General features: G+C 37.1%; 4 protein-coding genes and 1 long non-coding RNA gene across 8 annotated transcripts; 3 read left to right on the top strand and 2 right to left on the bottom strand.

Moving 5' to 3' along the window:
• Positions 1-2,552: 2,552 nt before the first annotated feature.
• On the top strand, positions 2,553-4,061 carry LOC120014565 (peroxidase 72-like). The gene is made up of 4 exons (XM_038866547.1): positions 2,553-2,953; positions 3,036-3,227; positions 3,307-3,472; positions 3,571-4,061. Exons 1-4 carry the CDS (start codon positions 2,600-2,602, stop codon positions 3,981-3,983), a joined length of 1,125 nt encoding a protein of 374 aa, XP_038722475.1. The 5' UTR covers positions 2,553-2,599; the 3' UTR covers positions 3,984-4,061.
• A 281-nt stretch (positions 4,062-4,342) lies between these two features.
• Positions 4,343-6,789, bottom strand: LOC120015145. The gene is made up of 2 exons (XM_038867375.1): positions 6,541-6,789; positions 4,343-5,742 (listed from the first exon to the last, which is right to left on the bottom strand). Exons 1-2 carry the CDS (start codon positions 6,634-6,636, stop codon positions 4,786-4,788), a joined length of 1,053 nt encoding a protein of 350 aa, XP_038723303.1. The 5' UTR covers positions 6,637-6,789; the 3' UTR covers positions 4,343-4,785.
• Positions 6,790-7,744: 955 nt separating this feature from the next.
• LOC120015144 lies at positions 7,745-14,864 on the bottom strand. Of its 3 annotated transcripts, none has more exons than XM_038867374.1 (2): positions 14,572-14,864; positions 7,745-8,910 (listed from the first exon to the last, which is right to left on the bottom strand). In XM_038867374.1, the coding sequence occupies exons 1-2, from the start codon at positions 14,659-14,661 to the stop codon at positions 7,954-7,956; spliced, it is 1,047 nt and encodes a 348-aa protein (XP_038723302.1). In that variant the 5' UTR covers positions 14,662-14,864; the 3' UTR covers positions 7,745-7,953. The 3 variants fall into 3 exon arrangements, 2 of the variants coding, with proteins under 2 accessions (XP_038723302.1, XP_038723301.1); XM_038867373.1 differs by lacking the exon at positions 14,572-14,864 and adding an exon at positions 9,709-10,152; XR_005471681.1 differs by lacking the exons at positions 7,745-8,910; positions 14,572-14,864 and adding exons at positions 8,918-9,528; positions 9,709-10,840.
• LOC120015150 lies at positions 11,792-12,981 on the top strand. The gene is made up of 2 exons (XR_005471684.1): positions 11,792-12,000; positions 12,671-12,981. It is a non-coding gene; the product is annotated as an uncharacterized LOC120015150 (long non-coding RNA).
• A 154-nt stretch (positions 14,865-15,018) lies between the features above and the next one.
• On the top strand, positions 15,019-17,279 carry LOC120015147 (50S ribosomal protein L7/L12-like). Of its 2 annotated transcripts, XR_005471682.1 has the most exons (3): positions 15,019-15,749; positions 16,771-16,881; positions 17,129-17,279. XR_005471682.1 is itself a non-coding variant. In XM_038867378.1 (2 exons), exon 1 carries the CDS (start codon positions 15,167-15,169, stop codon positions 15,746-15,748), a length of 582 nt encoding a protein of 193 aa, XP_038723306.1. In that variant the 5' UTR covers positions 15,019-15,166; the 3' UTR covers position 15,749; positions 16,771-17,118. The 2 variants fall into 2 exon arrangements, 1 of the variants encoding a protein (XP_038723306.1); XM_038867378.1 differs by lacking the exon at positions 17,129-17,279 and having other exon boundaries at positions 16,771-17,118.
• The last annotated feature ends 1,320 nt before the right edge of the window (positions 17,280-18,599 follow it).

The raw sequence follows: 18,599 nt of genomic DNA, 5'->3' as shown, positions 1-18,599 counted from the left end.
TTATTCATTTTTATGAATGATTAAAAATAAAATCCCATTGTACTACTACTACTTTGTTTTGGGGAATTAAGGCCCACATGGTGGCCCGCTGCTTTGGTTGGCCATACCGGCCAGCCCATTTAGAATCACGGGCCCTGCCAGACCGTGAATCATAAATGTCATAGTTCGGCACGCTTAAAGCCCAAGGGCCGGGCCGGGCCTCTTTTTTTAATGAAAAGTCCAATTTTTTTTTTGTTAATCCTCTTGCATGTAGACTTTTGAACACTAAACCATTACATGTGACATTTACGGCATTTGATTCATAATTGTGTGAAGTGAGCATAAGATACGAGACGGAGGTGAGTGCGAGCTAAGTGTGAGATGAGGATCGGATGAGCATGGTGATGTTTGATATAAAATAAATAGTGAACATAAGTGTGAGAATATTAATAGTACAATTTTCATATTACCTTTTTTTAAAAAAATAATATTTTATAACAAATAGTCTTTTACATATCAAAACTCATTGTCACCATAATGAATTTGACTATTCTCCAGAAGAGAGAATAGAGGAAGTTTGAGATTCCACCATTCAAAACTCAATCAAACAAGATAATATACTAATCTCATGCTCATTCCCCCTCCAAACACCAACCAAATGCCCATTAATCCAGATAGCTGGTGTGCACAGAGATTATGTCTCAATTCTCATGGTCACATACAGAGTGGAGAATGGTTCAACCGATAAAAAAAAACTATTCTGAGTCTCTCCAGAACCCAGAATTGGTAAATCCGCGTTGTACTACAGAAGAGTAGGACAAGAGAAGAAGACTTGAAATCAAAGCAAAGTTGACCCAACATGTGTGTGGTGGTTCAGCAATCAGCATAGGAAACCATCAGTTTTCATATCTATTGTAGCATCAGATGTGAAATCACGTACTTATCTTGTCGTGTGGCCACCACACTTTTATTTAAAAGGAATGGTAGTTCAATCAAATCATGCACAATAAGCATGGCCATGGTTTTTTAATTACCAGGAACAGATTAGAAACCTGGATATATACTGAGCACCTACTCTTTCTCTGAAGAGACAAGAGAGGTCTGAAATTCAAAAGCTAGACTAGTTGTCCTACCTAAACTGTTTTTTTATCACATTTTTTGGCTTTAATCTGATTAACCTAATATCCATATATTCCTCCTTTTTATATCAGATTCCTGCTTTTTATTAAAAAAAGAAAAAAAAAAAACAGATTCCTCATGCACAGCATGCAAAAGAGTGACAAGCACTTGTGAATTAGTCCAAGTCAAAAACGCTATTATTAATTTATTACCCGAAAGAGGGACACGTAAAGCCCTACCTCGAACTTTCTTAATCCATGTATTAGAAATATATATCTTGTGGCAGCGCATTAGATGACTAGCTTATTTAATTGTCAAATGAGAAATTTATGTGTGCGCAAATATGACGACTTGAGTTTAGACTTATATCGAATGTCCAAATGACAAGTTCATATAATGTCGTTTCAGGTAAAAAAAAATCTTGCTTTTAAAGGCATTACCAAGTAAACGAGGTTTTTAGGTATGGTAAATAAATATTTGAAGCAGAGCTCACACTTCACATAATAATGTTTCTAGCTAGCTTTCATGATGGCTTTCTCATTATAAATAATTTGAGTCAAATATAATCAGAATCATCCAATTTTGTCAACAGAGCAGTTGGGGCTACTCCCCCTTTATGCAACCTATTTCTCTCTTCATCTCATTGTGTAATCGGTCAAAGGAAATCCCATATTGACCAGTTTGTCTTGGAAATAGAAAATGTGATTAAGCCGTAATGGGTCTCAATTATATGGTGTACTCCAATCATGTAAAAGAGAGAATGATTTACACCGACAGAGGTGAATTCCTTGCATATTACGCCATGTGTTACTTGCTTGGACTTGTTCATCATTGTTTGCTATATGAAGTTAGGCAGCCCAAGTACGATAACTAACTATTTATGCCCTAATCAAAAAACTTATCGATTAGTCAGTGGAGCTTTTCCATTACATTTTGGGTTCAAGGACTACTTTCTGATGGGATGTCAATTTAAATGTTAGGGTTTGGATCTAATTTGATTTACCTCGTAGCAATCGTCATGAGATTTTTCTTTTTGGCAACTGAGAACGATATCGTACAAGTTTGCCATTTGAATATCTAATATGGGTCTAAACTCGGGCTATCATATCCACGAGCAAATAATTTTTTCACCTAACGACATGGTAAGTTAGACCAAAGCTCATCGCTTGGCCACAAGGATATTACTCAGGTTGCATGTGAAACATCACTCCTCAATAATTAGTCTCATTTTGGTTTGTAATACCAGCTTTAGAGTGGTAATCAAATTATACTATTTTCGAACTCATGAAAAAGTTTAGTTGGCAAAACATGGCTTACCATTTTCTACACTAGGGTAATAGCTCTGTTCTTGCTAGGGTGTTGATAAAAATGTTGAACTGGTAAGCCTTTTTTATGTTAACGTCAGTAGCTACCAACTCCAACCCTTAATTGTCTCAAGTCAGCTGCCAACTCCAACTTTTGGTTCCCCTCGCTTTTCCTCACCTTCTCAAGGCTCTTCTATATGCATGGAGACTCCTCTATAAATACCCACAAACCATTGAGGCTTCAATCACAGAAACTTCAAAGTTTTTCTTCATATTTCAATCGGTGTGTAGAAGTTAATTTGTTCCTTGAAAGTGAAAAAATGGCTTTGACTCAGTACATGAGCTTCTTCATTGCTCTTTCTCTCCTTGCTATTGCACCCACTAGCCTCTCTAGCAAGACCAGGGGAGGTTATCTTTATCCACAGTTTTATGACCATTCATGCCCTAAAGCTCAAAAAATTGTTTATTCCACTGTTGCCAAGGCTGTTGCCAAAGAAACTCGTACGGCTGCCTCCTTGATTAGGCTCCATTTCCATGATTGTTTTGTCAAGGTATCTCATAATTTTCTCTGTTGTTTTCAGTAACTTATAAACATGACTAAGATGTATATATACTTGATGTTCATTAATGTAGGGCTGTGATGCATCAATACTGTTAGACAACAGTGGGAGCATAGTCAGTGAGAAGAATTCCAACCCAAACCGGAACTCAGCTCGCAGATTTGAAGTTCTTGATGAGATCAAGTCTGCACTGGAGAAAGAATGCCCTCACACTGTATCTTGTGCTGATATTTTGACTCTGGCTGCTAGAGATTCTAGTGTTCTAGTAAGTGTTAATCTTTAAAATTGACCATGTCTAGGAAAAATCTCTAAATCTAACAATTTCTTTTTGTGTTTGTTTGCAGACTGGTGGTCCTAGCTGGGAAGTTCCACTGGGAAGGAGAGACTCCAGAGCTGCAAGCTTGAGTGGATCTAATAACAACATTCCTGCACCAAACAACACATTCCAGACTATTCTAACCAAGTTCAAGCTGCAAGGCCTTAATATTGTTGATCTTGTAGCACTTTCAGGTAGACTTACATACTTTTCCTTCATGTTTGTGGTATGGAAATCATGATTGAATCAAAGTTTTGGCAAAAATTTAGCTACTCTGCTACTTTTCATGCAGGAAGCCACACAATTGGAAATTCGAGGTGCACCAGCTTCAGGCAGAGACTATACAACCAGACAGGAAATGGGTTGCCTGATTCCTCTCTTCACCCATCATATGCTGCTCAATTGCGCACCAGGTGCCCACGGTCTGGTGGTGATCAGAACCTGTTCTTCTTGGACTTTGTCAGCCCAACCAAGTTTGATAACAGCTACTTCAAGAACCTATTGGCTTCAAAGGGACTGCTAAGCTCTGATCAAGTTCTTGTGACAAAGAATGAGGCATCAATGGAGTTAGTGAAGAAATATGCAGAGAACAATGAGCTTTTCTTCGAGCAGTTTGCCAAGTCCATGGTTAAAATGGGAAACATCTCTCCCCTGATAGGTTTCTGGGGAGAGATTAGGAAAAATTGCAGGAAGGTCAACAGTTAAAAATCTATGATGATTATGAGGAAATAATCTGCTGAATGCAATTTGCTTTTATCGTATTAGTACATTTTGGTTTCTTTACTTCATTCTTGCCATCTTTTTCCTTTCCCCCACCAGAAAGAAAAATATGAATTTGTGCAGCTTGTTGTAGCAGCTGGAAAGCCGATGTTCTGGCTTCTAGTGACAGAATTGAGATTGCAAATGTTTGTTTTTGCTAACGGAACTCTCATAATTTCTAAACTTTTTTTTTTGGTGAAAAGGAACCACCGAAAGAACAATCCACCGGAATCCACCCCAATGATAAACCCACACGGGCCATAATTTCTAAACCATAATAATGGAAAAGAAAATTTTGAATATTACTCGACTTGAAGTCCTTAGCAGATACATTATACAAAAATTTCATCACTGCTCAGACAGCCAATAATATCCTAGATAAAACCGTAAACATAACAATACAATTGAAAAACTCCTTAGAGATAACCCAAGTTTCAGCTGCCTCTGAGATTCTTCTTAGTTTTCCAAAATATGCAGAGAAGACTTTTTTTACACTGATGTTCAAATAGTATAACGATTAGAGCTAAGAGAACATATAGCTAGTAGAATGCATAGCAAAAAAAAAAAAAAAAACACACAAACAACCTTTGCCTGCCTCAACAATTCCATAGCTAAAGAACAGCTTCCTTGAGTTTATGTTCGGGACGAAATAAACCAAGAAAATGCCACGCATCTCAAATTTAAATTCATAACAGTAGAACTACAATAATTTTGTGAGCAAAGAAGACTTTCCCCTGTTCTGCAAATATCACAGCAGACCATCCACTAGTGGATGTTCAAGAAAATATCCTGTTTTCTTCTGAACATCTAAGAGTGTTTCGTTGTCCTTTTTAGCATCAGCCTGTGCAGCACTCAGTTCGTTTTCAGTTAAACTGATTTTCTCCTTTGTTAATTTGAGCCTTTCTTCAATTGCTAGCAACTCAGTCTTATAGACTGCCAACTTTGTTTTCTTAACCTGAACAAGTTGAGTACTTTTAGTCATAGCCTTTCTCAAAGTTGGCAAGCGCTGGGCTTGCTGTTTAGCCTCTAAAATTTCCTCCAACCTTTTATGTAGCCAGCCAATTTCCAAGTTTGCGCTTTTCAGATCATGAACAACCGCAAGCATTTGCTCTAATTCAAATTGCACAAGATATATATATTTTTTTGTCTGTAATTTTCGGACAATTTCACACACCTGCCCCAACAGAAGAGACCGAATCTCCACACTCTTCATATGGGAATTTGCAGCAATATCTCCATGCTTCTTTAGGACACTTCTAAGTACAGGAACTGATGCTTCTTTCACTCTGTAACAAAGTACTGGGACTAAAGCAGAATCATCAGAATGAAATTCCTGCTCTTCCTGTTTAGGAGCAATCATTCCTTCCTTCGATTTGCCGTCACTTAAATTAATCTTGGGAGTAACAGGGGGAACTGCTGCCTCAGGAACCTGTGTTGGTGGAGGATCACCATGGTCAAATCCTTTAGTTTCAGTCATTGTCTCTGACTGCGCTGAGTGTTGGGTGAAAGAGTGGCATTCCGATTCATCATTGGGAGGTATTTTATCTTTTGTTGGAATAAATTCATCCACTGACTTGCTCAATGTGGCATTAGCTGCATTTTCTGTTTCTTTAAAACGCTTTGCTGATCTCAATGCAGCACAATCGTCGGGGAGCAGGGACTTCCTTAGCACTTTCAATCTGGTTCTTAGAGGATAGGAGGAATCCTGTAGAATCAACACCATTTCTTAATTTTCTTGGTATGTAGAATCAACACCAATTCATTATTAGGAGAACAGGAAACAGATCAATGCTATTTGGCTATTTGCATTTACTCTATCTCTTTCACTGTGAAAGAGGAGGGACGCTTAATTGAGGTTGCTTCGATGAAAAAGGTAATGGCATGTAAGTATATAATACCATTCCATGCTTGTACATTTGAAACACTTTCACAACCAAAACTAAGGTCAATGCAGCATAATCTGCCTCAGAATAAAATAGGGCACATGCGCAGAGACAGACAGGCAAGAGATCCCTAAAACAATTATGCTAAATAAAGGTATGGGATAGATAATACACACAGATCATTATACAATCAACCCAATTTCTCTCCCAAGGAGGAACTTTGTGTCCTTTGACTAGGGTTTACAATTTGCCATAAGCCCCAACCTTGGACAGTAATTCATAAAGATCATTATACAATCAACAAAATTTGTCTCTCAAGGAGGAAACTTGTGTCCTGTGACTAGGGTTTACAATTTGGCATCACAAGCCCCAAGCTTGTTTAAAATCTTTCCTATCCACACTCACAGGTCAGTACAATTGCAAACCCATAGCATACAGACTAACAGACAACTAATAATCTGGAACACAGTCTCATGACCTGAACATATGAACAAGAAAGATATGAATGGATACTTAAATTAGGTTTAATCACTCTTATGAAAAATGGGTATTTGACTATTGAGCAGAAAGGAAGCATTTTTGGTGCCGCAAGCAAAACCCATTTTGATTAGAGTCCATACCTTGTTCCCATTAAGAGTGGGAGAGAGTTTTTGGGATAGTATACAGTCAACATGCCACGGATCAAGTGGCTGCTGCGCCATCATCTTCTTTGCCATGAGTGTTACTTTGTGAGTGGATATTAGAATCGCTGCTCTTCGGAACTGCGTTGTTTTATGAGATGAAATGCTCCTCGTCTTCTTCACTCCATACCCAAGAGTGCAAAAACCTTTTCAGTTTTCATTGCATTTAAGCGGCTCGACTTTCTATGATCTATTGATCTATCTGACTCGGTCAAAATTCTGAAGAGTCAGACAACAAATCCAACGGTGAAAGGGCCCATATTAGGATTGTCACTTCAGCCCAGCCCATCTATAGCTTATACGTCTATTTCACTATTTGTGAACAAGTTACGTCTGGCCCATTTCAGTAGTCTCTTTATTCCTTGAGCCTGGATCGGCCCATAAATCAGTCGAATCCAACGGAAGGGGCATGAAAGTAATTGGGGAATAAGAAATGCCATCTTCGTCTTCGGTATTAGAGATTCTAGTGTTCTGGTAAGTTATAATCTTTGAACTTGACCATCCCTAGGAAAAATCTCCCAGTCTAATAATTTCTTTTTGGGCAGACTGGTGGTCCGAGCTGGAAAGTTCCACTGGGAAGGAGAGACACCAGAGTTGCAAGCTTGAGTGGATCTAATAACAACATTCCGGCTCGAAACACCACATTCCAGACAATTCTAACCAAGTTCAAGCCGCAAGGCCTTAAATAATGTTGATCTCGCAGCACTATCAGGTAAACTTACATACTTTTCCTTCATGTTTGTGGCATGGAAATCATGATTTGAATCAAAGTTTTGGCAAAATTGAACCACTCTGATCCTTTTCATGCAAGAAGCCACACAATTGGAAATGCTAGTAGATGTTCTGGCTTCTTTATTAGTCATCCTTTTCCCTTGCCCCACCAGAAAGAGAGAGATAAATTTGTGCAGCTTGTTGTAGCAGCTGGCAAGCAGATGAACGTTCTGGTTGCAAATGTTCGTTTCCATTCATCACTGCTCAGACAGCGAATAATATCCCAGATAAAACAGTACGCATAACAATAACAATTGAAAAACTCCTTTTACGATAAACCAAGCTTCAGCTGCCTCTGAGATTCTTCAGAGTTTTCCACAATATGCAGAGAAAACATTTTTTACACCGATGTTCAAATGGTAAAATGATCAGAGCAAAGAGAACAGGTAGCTAGTAGAATGCATAGCATAAAAAATACACAACACAATCTTTGCCTGCCTCAACAATTCTATAGCTAAAGAATAGCTTACTTGAGTTTACGTTCGAGACAAACTAAACCAAGAAAATGCATAGTAAAAGTACAGACTTTTGCGGGCAGATAAGACTTGGATGCAGTCTTCCCCTGATTTGCTTGAGCAAATATCACAGCAGGCCATCCACTAGTGGATGTTCAACAAAATATTCCTTTTTATTCTGAACATCTAGGTATGTCTCCTGGTCCTTTTTAGCATCAGCCTGTGCAGCAATCAGTTCGTTTTCAGTTAAACTGATTTTCTCCTTTGTTAATTTGAGCCTTTCTTCAATTGCTAGCAACTCAGTCGCATAGTCTGCCAACTTTGTTTTCTTAACCTTGGCACGTCGAACACTTTTACTCATAGCCTTTTTCAAAGCTGGCAAGTTCTGGACTTGCTGTTTAGTCTCTAAAATGTCCTCCAACCTTTTATGTAGCCAGCCAATTTCTATGTTTGCGCTTTTCAGATCATCAACAATAGCAAGCATTTGCTCTATTTCAGATTGCACAAGATTTTTAAACTTTTTTGCCTGTAATTTTCGGACAATTTCGCACACCTGCTCCAACAGAAAAGACCGAATCTTCAGACTCTTCATAGAGGAATTCACAGCAATATCTCCATGCTTCTTTAGGATACTTTTAAGTACAGGAGCTGATGCTTCTTCCACTCTGTAACCAGGAACTGTGACTAAATCAGAATCATCAGAAGGAAATCCCTGCTCGTCCTGTTTAGGAGCATCACCAATATTGAGTGCAATCATTCCTTTCTCTAATGATTTGTCTTCACTTATATTAATCTTGGGAGTAACAGTGGGAGCTGCTGCCTCAAGAACCTGTTTTGGTGGAGGATCATCGTGATCAAAGCCTTTATTTTCAATCATTGTCTCTGAGTGTTGGCTGAAAGAGTGGCATTCCGATTCATCATTGGGAGGTATTTTATCTTTTGTTGGAATGAATTCATCCTCTGAGTTGCCCAATGCGGCATTAGCTGCATTTCCTGTTTCTTCAAAACACTTTGTTGATCTCAATGCAGCAAAATGGTTGGGGACTTCCTTAGCACTTTGGTGCTTACCGTTAGAGGAGGAATCCTGTAGAGTCAACACCATCTCATTATTAGGAGAACAAGAAACAGATTAATGTTATTTGCATTTTACTCTATTTCTTTCACTGTGAAAGAGGAGTGACACTTAATTGAGGTTGCTATGATGGAAAATGTAATGGCATATACACGATTCCATGCTTGTACATAACACTTTCACAACCAAAACTAAGGTCAATACAACATAATCTACCTCAGAATAAAATAGGCCACATGAGCCTTTGGACGGCTCACCAAGCCCAAACTTGGGCGAGACCCAGTGCAAATCATTTGAAAATAGTAGTGCCAACTTAGGATCAAACTCCCGACCACGGGTGAAATTCTTTACGTCCTAAGTCCGGAGAGTCCCCAAGTGGTTGACAGTAAAAAGATCTCAAAAACAGATAATCAAAATAAAGGTATGGGATAAATAATACACAAAGATCATTATAAAATCAACAAAATTTCTCTTCCAAGGAGAAACGTTGTGTCCTGTGACTAGGGTTTACAATCTGACATCACATGCCCCAACCTTGTTTAAAATCTTTCCTATCCACACTCACAGGTCAGCACAATTACAAGCCCATAGCATACATACACCTAATAATCTGGAACACATTCTCATCACCTGAAAATATGAACAAGAAAGATACGAACGGGGACTTAAAATAGGAAAAATCGTTGTTCAAGATTAGCCTAGAAAAACTGTCCTTCACCCTCTTATGAGAAATGGGTATTGACTATTGAACAGAAGGGAATCATTTTTAGTCCCGCAAGCAAAACCCATTTTTTATTAGAGAGTCCATACCTTGTTCCCACTAGCAGTGGGAGAGAGTGTTTGGTTCGGCTGATCTAGTGTAGAGCCCGAACCAAGTGGCTGCTGCGCCATCATCCTCATCGCCATGAGTGTTACTTTGTGCTTGGATATCATATTAGAATCGCTGGTCTTTGGAGCTGCGTGGTACTTATGAGATGAAATGCTCCTCGTCTTCTTCAGTCTTCACTCGAAATCGAAGAGTACAGAAACCTTTTCTGTTTATGATCTATCTGACTACTGTGGACTTGTGGAGTGTGATGGGCAACAGTCAAAATTTGGAAATCTTGGGACAGATTTATCCGGATCATACGCTAATCCAACGGTGAAAACCCACTGCTTTTTTATACAAAGAGATTCAGGAAGGCATCCAGCTGAACTCAATGCACACAATTATTTAATACACTTTCCTAATTATTTTTTAATACACATGAAATTTACTCCCTCAGTCTCATTTTAATTGTCCTCTATTCTTTTTTGGGATGTCTCAAAATATATGTCCATTTCAATTAATTAAAACTAATTTCATCCATTTTTCCTCTTGCCCTTATTTATCTTTAAATTGAGAAGCTGATGGAATGAATTCCCAATGAGTCATTGACATCTTAATTATCCTCTATAAATGAGGGTATAAATGTCAAATTGAAGGGGAGTAATAATGTAATTTCTTAAATTATATGTAAAATTGAAAGAAACAATTAAAATGGGACGGAGGGAGTATTTAAAAACCATTTCATACATATTATGTACTCAACTTCTTTGATAACCAATAAAAGATGTTTGATATTTATTTCAAATCAATTCCTATTTACAAATCAAAAAAGAAAAACTTTTGACAACTACTTTTGTTCTTTCCTCCCTCTTTTTCTAAAATTTTTTTTCTGCCTTTATCTTTATCTTTTTCTTTTTTCCTACTTTTATCTTATTATATTTTAGTTAATTTTTCTACGTTTATTGATCATGGTATTGAAGGAGTTGTTCCTCTAGAGCTTTTGTCACCTGATATTCGAACCAAGCGACAAATCTAAACATCATATACATAGTATGATTACTGAATAAGAGAATGATTTTGATGCAGCCACATCAGTTTTTAGGAAAACTCTATGATTGCCATGTGGATTAATGAAAAAGTTTAATTTTTATTTATTCAAGTTATACACAAACACACCAATAACATGTATTAATTATTGATTTAATTAGAACAAATTAAATCATGCATAACCATTACAGAATGATTCAAATTTAACGTTTTCTTTCCTATTTCAATTTATCAATTGATTTATGTCATTAAAGTATCATGCATAACCTTTAGTGAATGATTCAAATTTAACAATTTCTTTCCTATTTCAATTTATCAATTGATTTGTGTCATTAAAGTTGATTTTGTTTTCCTTTCACACTTAATTGCTAAACGGCTACCATATAATTTAATCCATTAATTGGGTCATTATTCCATACACAACCTCACTCATTTCATTAATGTTGATTTTATTTTCCTTTAACACTTAATTGCTAAATGGTTATCATATAATTAAATCCATTAATTGGGTCATTATTCCATTCACATTCTCACTCATGTCTTCCATGTTTTCATAAAATATGTTTATCAAAACATAAACCCATTTGTATCATGTCTTATATTTTTGATAGACCAACCACATTTATAACTGTTAATTCTCAAAAGTAGTGCAGCTAGGAAGAAATGCAAGAGAAGGTCCCCAATAAATTCTCAGAGGTTGGTTATTTTTATTTATTTCAATTTATGATGTTTAATACAAAATATTTATTAATTGTGATGATTGTTTAACCTATATAAATTAATAAATCTTTGTGTTTTTTTCAACTTTCAAGACACCTGAATTTATCCTTGATGGTTCAAGGATGAATTGGGAGGTGATTGCTCGCATCAGCGGACTATGAAATTCTAAGAATGTCTGAAATAACAATGACCTCCTGAGTGTGGATATGCTTCTTTTGGATGTAGAGGTGATGTTAGACTATTCTATTTTTTTTTACTATTTGGTTTGCATGTTTCTTATTGTTTATATGGTTTAAATCAATTAATTTTGTCGTAGGTATATTTTCAATTAATATTATATAATTAACATTGATATAATTAATATTTTTTTCATATCACATAACCCAGCACATTTGCACCACTTGTGTCAACAAGAAGTTCCAGTAGGTATTGTTTAACATCTTAATCATAACGCTCTTTCTTTCATTGTGCTCTACAGAACCATGATTTAGAATATGTTTAAGGAGGAAAAGATTGTCTCTTCAGAGGTAACTCAAAGTTTCTCCAATAACCAATGTAAGAAAATAGCAGTAGAAAATTCCTTATTAACGGTGTATCCCGTAATGAGGAGAATCGTGCTGCGTATAAAGTTGTTGTAACTCTTAAGCCTTCTATGCTAACCCAATTTTATTTACTGTATGAAATTTAATCAACCTTCATTCAATTTTCAAGATAAAGCTCCTTATGTAGGGAACACAGAGAAGGGGAAAAAGTGATTACAATAAAAATATGGAAGGTTACAATGAGAAACAGGTACCTACTGCAATTGAAAGCAATCTTTGCAAGCATAGATGTTTACTGTGAATTTCTTTTTGGATTACAACTTTAAATTCTTTTAATAATAGTAGGGAATCCATGTGGAAGAGGAAGAATAATCTAATGAGAAGTCCAGTTTTGAAGTGAATCATGATAAGGAAGATGAAAGGAAAACTGGAGAGCTTTGTTTATTCAATAACTTTCAATGATTTTTCTTTTCATCACCCATGCCTCTCTTTTTAATAATACGAAATTAAATCATAAACTGAACGTGTTTTCCCCTCATCTGTTTCATATAATCCAAAATGATACCCATAAATTGATTATGTTTGCAGAGTTGCATTGCGTTTCATTTCTTGATTTATTTATTAATTTTTTTCCCTCCTTTTCATTTGGTTGTAGGTATATTTTGTGGTGGTGTTGTGAGGAAGAGTTGCTGGTAGTTGGTTTAACTCAGTTGTGGCAAAGACGGAAAAATAAAGTGGTAGTTCTTCAGCTTTGACACAAGAAAAAGATTTGTATTTGCTATGTAGTATTCATTTTGTAAACGTAAAAGTGTTCCAGAGTTGGAAAAAGAGATGATGCGTAAAATGTCCAAATTTAAAGCTCAAACAAAAAACAAGAAATTGATACCCCTTGCCTTTTAGCTCTTCGATTTGCTCTACAAGGCTCTCTGTATTTTTTCCTTTATAGTGCTTGGGTCTTTGTTCTTACTGTTTACAAGTGTTCTATTCAGTGCATTAAATATCAATTTAAAAGAAAAAGAAAATGATCTTTTATAATTCCAATTGTCGTATTCAATGCATTAAATATCAATTTTAAAAAAAAATGATCTTTTATAATTTTACAATTTGAAACGGTGCTTTCAAATCTATGGATTAAATATCAATTAAAAAGATAACAGAAGAAAAAAAAAAGAGAGAGAGAAAGAAATGACCCTTATCATCCTACAATTCCAAATGGTGTTTTTAAATCTATGGTTAAATATCAATTAAAAAGAAAAATTTATTCACGATGAGGACCGGAGCTGGAAGACTGCCACCAAAATTTTAAACCAAAACAATCAGTAGAACGATATTTCCTTGTGTGAAAAATGAAATTTGAAATTTCTAACAAAGTAATCTAATTGCAATTTTGATGTTTCTCATGGTTACAATTACTAAAAAATGAAACAATTTGTAAGAAAAAAAAATAATCATGATTGCTTATGCTTCCATCCACAATCTAAAAATGTCCAAATAAAAAGAAGGAAATTAAAAATAAACACTATATTTATGCAACAATATAATTACAAAAAAAAAAAAACTCACTTCCATCAATAACCTAAATTTGATAAAATTTACAATCAGATATTGAAAAACAAACACAACAATTATGCTACATTATAATTAAAAAATAAAATTACATGCCGCGTAAAGCGCGGGCATACCACCTAGTTATTTGGAGTTTCCCAATGTTGTTAGCTCTCATTATTAAACTAAATTATAAATTGCAGCCATGTGTTCAATTAGAACTAGTACGATTAGCAACATATTGGAATTGGAATTTTAAATTCATAACAATAGAAGTACAAGAATTTTGTGAGCAGAGAAGACTTGGGATGCAGTCTTCTCCTGTTTTGCTAGAGCAAATATCACAGCAGGCCATCCACTAGTGGGTGTTCAAGAAAATATCCTATTTTATTCCCAACGTCTAGGAATGTCTCCTCGTCCTTTTTAGCATCAGCCTGTGCAGCAATTAGTTCGTTTTCAGTTAAACTGATTTTCTCCTCTGTTAATTTGAGCCTTTCTTCAATTGCAAGCAACTCAGTCTTATAGTCTGCCAACTTTGTTTTCTTATCCTTGACAAGTTAAGCACTTTTAGTCATAGCCTTGTTCAAAGTTGACAGGCGCTGGACTTGCTGTTTAGCCCCTAACATGTCCTCCAACCTTTCATGTAGCCAGCCCATTTCCAAGTTTGCGCTTTTCAGATCATCAACAACAGCAAGCATTTTCTCTATTTCAAATTGCGCAAGATCTTTAAATTTTGTTGTCTGTAATCTTTCGACAAGTCCGCACACCAGCCCCAACAGAACAGACGGAATCTTCACACTCTTCATCGAGGAATTCACAGTAATATCTCCATGCTTCTTTAGGATACTTGTAAGTATAGGAGGAACTGATGCTTCTTTCACTCTGTAACCAAGAACTGTGACTAAAGCAGAATCATCAGAACGAAATCACTGCTTGTCCTGTTTATGAGCATCACCAATATTGAGTGCAATCATTCCCCAAGCAAAACCCATTTTTTATTAGATTTTATACCTTGTTCCCAGTAGCAATGAGTTTTTGGTTCGGCTGATGTAGTGTAGAGCCCGAACCAAGTGGCTGCTGCGCCATCATCCTATTCGCCATAACTGCGAGTCTGTTACTTTGTGCTTGTATTTTAGAGGAACTGCGTGGTTTTCTGAGATGAATTCTTGACTTTCAGTGCATTTATCTGACTACTCTAGACTTTTGGAGTAATGACCGTGAGGAGGGCGACGGTCAAGATTTTGAATTCTTGAGTCAGATTTATTGTGATCACAACTAATCCAACGGTGAAAGGGCGCATATCAGGCATTGTCACTTCAGCCCAGCCCATGTATGGCTTATACGGTTATACCTACGTCTATTTGTAAGCTAGTCACGTCTGGCCCATATTAATGGTCTCTTTATTGTCCTTGGGCCTGGATCGGCCCATTATTTAGTCGAATCCCAACAAAAGCCATCTTCGTCTTCGGTATTAGGGTTTATCACTGTAACAGTTTTCTTGAAGCTCCCAATCAATGGATATTCCGACTTGAATCGCCTCTCACCTAAATGCTATTATAATATCGGTCATTAGACGGCAATCGTTATACAGAAGAAATTGTAGGCAATGAGGTTTCTTCGATTAATTTCTCCATATTTATCACATATCCGAAAAACCTTCCCTCAGAAGCGTTTCCTCAGTCTTCCACTCTCAATCCAATCGAAGCTCGAATCTCCGGTAGTCACGCGTGGCTTCACATCTTCAGCACAGGAACAAAGACCCGAACCGTTGAAGAGTGTAGCCGCGATCGTAGACGAACTTTCCTGTCTCACTCTGCTCGAGGTCGCTGACCTCACGGAGGTCCTTCGAGAAAAGTTGGACATCAAGGAGATGCCGACTATGGCGGTGATGATGCCGGGGATGTCTTTTGCTCCTGGAGCAGCTGGAGCAAAGAGCGCTGCTAAGCCCGGTGGTGCGGAGGTAGCTGCAGAGAAGACGGCGTTTGATGTGAAGCTTGAGGCGTTTGATGCTGCAGCTAAGATCAAGGTGATTAAGGAGGTGAGATCGTTCACGGATTTGGGGCTAAAGGAGGCGAAGGATTTGGTAGAGAAGGTGCCCACTCTGTTAAAGAAGGGCGTCACGAAAGAGGAAGCTGAGAAGATTATCGGGAAGATGAAGGAGGTTGGCGCAAAGGTTACCATGGAGTGAGGTATTTGACACAATTCCTTCTCATTTGTCCTCATTCTTTATTCTTGTTCTTGTTGATATTTGATAACGATGAAATTTCAAATTTCAAATATAATGTTAATTCTGTTTTAAGCTTACCCGGAGGCACTGCTTGTAATAAGCACTTGAGTTTATGAATACTTAGATTTTGAAGCTTAGAAGAACAAGAAACAGACAAGGGGTGTTGTGATTTGCAATATGGGTAAATTATACTTCTTGCAAGTATGCAGAGAGAGAGTTTATATCTACAAATCAGAAGCCATGAGAAACAATTTTGTATTGGTGTTTGGTATTTTGAGCTAATAAAAATGGCATGAATTTGATTAATAAGTTTAATTGAGTTTACTTTCAGACATGCTAGAAAGTCTGGTGAGTGGTGGCTCGATAATGGATTCAAAGAGGGGAAGCAATAGTGATGTGGGAGGCTCGTAGTGTGGTTGCAAGTGGTTAGTCTGGTAGCAATGATGGTTAAAGATTCGTTTCTTTTTTTAATACAATCGGATAACTGGGTTGAAAGACATGAACCTATTGGCTATCGGTGCTCTATTTGAAGCATGCAGCTTTTATTGTCAGTACTCAGTAGCAACTAGTTTGTTGATCCAAGCATTTAGAGGAGAGGGAGCAAAGTACTAGACCCGGAGTGATGATGTTCTCTGTTCATATATTTCGTTTGGCAAATTTATAATGTAGGGACTGTGAAGAATCATAGAATAGTAGGAAGTTGGATATTAGAAAGACGATATTTGAGTTGTCCAATGTTACTCAATGAAATCTTTTAGAGCTTCTGTGCTGTTTGTTTTCTGTTTGCATGTGTCTTCCTTGTTTCATAGGAGAAAAAGGGGAGTGATGTATGGAAATAGTGCGAACTAGAATGTGTTAATATGCTCTATAGGGAGTGATAAATAACCTGAAAATGTTAAAAAGTAATAGTTTGTTGCAACATGAATATTACTCTACGCTTTTGTATGCTATGCTTAAACACTGATGTTATCTTGTTTTTCCAGGCTTCATCAGATGGAATCATTTAAATTTATGAAGAATCAGTTTGCAAGGCTTCATTGATATGGCCTATGATATTCAGTCATTGGAATGGTTAGATGGTGATGAAGACTGATGTAGGTTTCTTCATACCGCAGAGCATTCTTTATTACAGGTCATTTTAGTATCTTCAGTGACTAAAAAGCATATTCAGCCTGAAGCTATGATTTTCCAAATTCTTACTTTAGTGATAGAAACTCCTTTTTTAGGAGTGTTTTACAACAATGAATGCAATTGGATACAGAACTCTAGAAACTGTACCTTGCAGTTTTCCAATGTTTGATTCAATTGATATTTTTTGTCCTTGAATAAAATTCTTGTCAGCAAGAGAGTGAATGAGCTTTTCAGAAGTCATACGTCTGGCCAAGGTAAAATGGAGTAACTTGTGATTGCATAGATGAGTGAAATAAGCCCCTATCTTCCAACACAGAATATGTAGATGTGGTAGCTTTGATTTGTACTGGTGAGTTGAATTCCGTGTTATAATTTTCTCAGTAATTTGGTCTGGGGATCTTCCTGGAATGTTAACACAACAGAAGATGCTGGTGGCAGAGTGCAGATGCATACTTTACCGGTCTGTATTTTGTGGAGACTGGAAAGTATAGGTTGGACATGGGAGAAGGTCAACTTTAAAATCATGTAAGCTCAGAATACTGAAATTTGTTGCTATTTATATGGGATTATAAAGGAAAGTACTTTTGCAATGGCTCCGGGATGGAGATACAGCGAGCACTCCAGCTTAAAGAGCTGGTCTCAGCCTCTCGGGTGATCAGGTGATGGAGAGAGAAGCCAAATAGGCTGAAGAAGCTCTCTTGGGCCTTTGATTGATCTTGTGGGCCGTACCCATTAGTAACTGGGCTGTTCCAGCCCAGTTGTCTAAAACAGGACTGTTTTGCTGTCAGGCCCGCACCTTCTATTCCGCTGAAGCCCTCAAACGCCTTCTGAAAATACCAGGCGAGTCCTATCATCGTCTGTACATTGTTTGCAACTGGAGAACGCCGCTGCCGGAGCCCTTGGCGGATTTGCTACTATTGACGCCATGCATTCCCTTGGTGTCTTCCGTACTAGATTTCAAGGTTAGTGACCCGCTCTAAACTCTCTACCTTCATAATCCATATCGATATGCTGTTTAAAAATGTCAAGTATAGTAGCAAGTCAAAGAAGGATCTAGTTTTTTGGTTTCTGATTCTGCTATGTGATCGTTTTAATAGTTAACGATGGTCGAGTTGACAATCTTCCAGCTTACAAGAACACTGCACACGCTATCTTAACCATAGCGCGGTCAGAGGTTTGTTGCTTTTTTGCTTTTGATATTCCAGTGACTTTAGGGGTTGGTCGTCTTCTTCCCTGTACATGTTCGTTATATCTAAGATCTCTTTTTCCTACACTTCCAATTTATATGTTGTGATGATCACTGAACTTTCTTAATTCAGCTTCAGAACAAGCTTTTCCAGATTCCAACGATGCTGTTAGTTGAGCACCATTAAGCAATTGTGGAATTTTATGAATGAAAATGCAAAAAGAGAGTGCTTGAAAGATGATAGAGCACTCTTAAGTGGTAACTCTATTCATGATTCAGTTTTTTGTTGACTTAAGTTAAAGAAAACAAGCTGTTATGGTCTGATTTATCTGGGACTACATTTCCTCCTTCTTTGTTCATGATTGAAGTTACCACTACTGCCATTCTTGAAATGTGTTATTAGTAAAGTTACCCCTTGAGATTGCTCATGGCTTGTTTCATGTCTCCATTATTTGTCACTGAACTTGGATGGCACCTAATTTCTTATCCTTCCAC

This window comes from Tripterygium wilfordii, chromosome 14 (assembly GCF_013401445.1).
Source record: "Tripterygium wilfordii isolate XIE 37 chromosome 14, ASM1340144v1, whole genome shotgun sequence".
In the NCBI taxonomy this organism is placed as follows: domain Eukaryota; kingdom Viridiplantae; phylum Streptophyta; class Magnoliopsida; order Celastrales; family Celastraceae; genus Tripterygium; species Tripterygium wilfordii.
Note: the sequence above shows the minus strand (reverse complement) of the source record. Positions and strands in the feature narration are given on the sequence as shown.

Bases quoted from the DNA above. Each gene is read 5' to 3' on its own strand.
- LOC120014565 (XM_038866547.1), top strand. From the start codon at position 2,600: ATGCATGGAGACTCCTCTATAAATACCCACAAACCATTGAGGCTTCAA. The intron at 2,954-3,035 runs GTATCTCATAAT...TCATTAATGTAG, and splicing joins TCCATGATTGTTTTGTCAAG to GGCTGTGATGCATCAATACT. The intron at 3,228-3,306 runs GTAAGTGTTAAT...GTTTGTTTGCAG, and splicing joins CTAGAGATTCTAGTGTTCTA to ACTGGTGGTCCTAGCTGGGA.
- LOC120015145 (XM_038867375.1), bottom strand. From the start codon at position 6,636: ATGGCAAAGAAGATGATGGCGCAGCAGCCACTTGATCCGTGGCATGTT. The intron at 5,743-6,540 runs GTATGGACTCTA...TTGATTCTACAG, and splicing joins CCACTCTTAATGGGAACAAG to GATTCCTCCTATCCTCTAAG.
- LOC120015144 (XM_038867373.1), bottom strand. From the start codon at position 9,831: ATGATATCCAAGCACAAAGTAACACTCATGGCGATGAGGATGATGGCG. The intron at 8,911-9,708 runs GTATGGACTCTC...TTGACTCTACAG, and splicing joins CCACTGCTAGTGGGAACAAG to GATTCCTCCTCTAACGGTAA.
- LOC120015147 (XM_038867378.1), top strand. From the start codon at position 15,167: ATGAGGTTTCTTCGATTAATTTCTCCATATTTATCACATATCCGAAAA.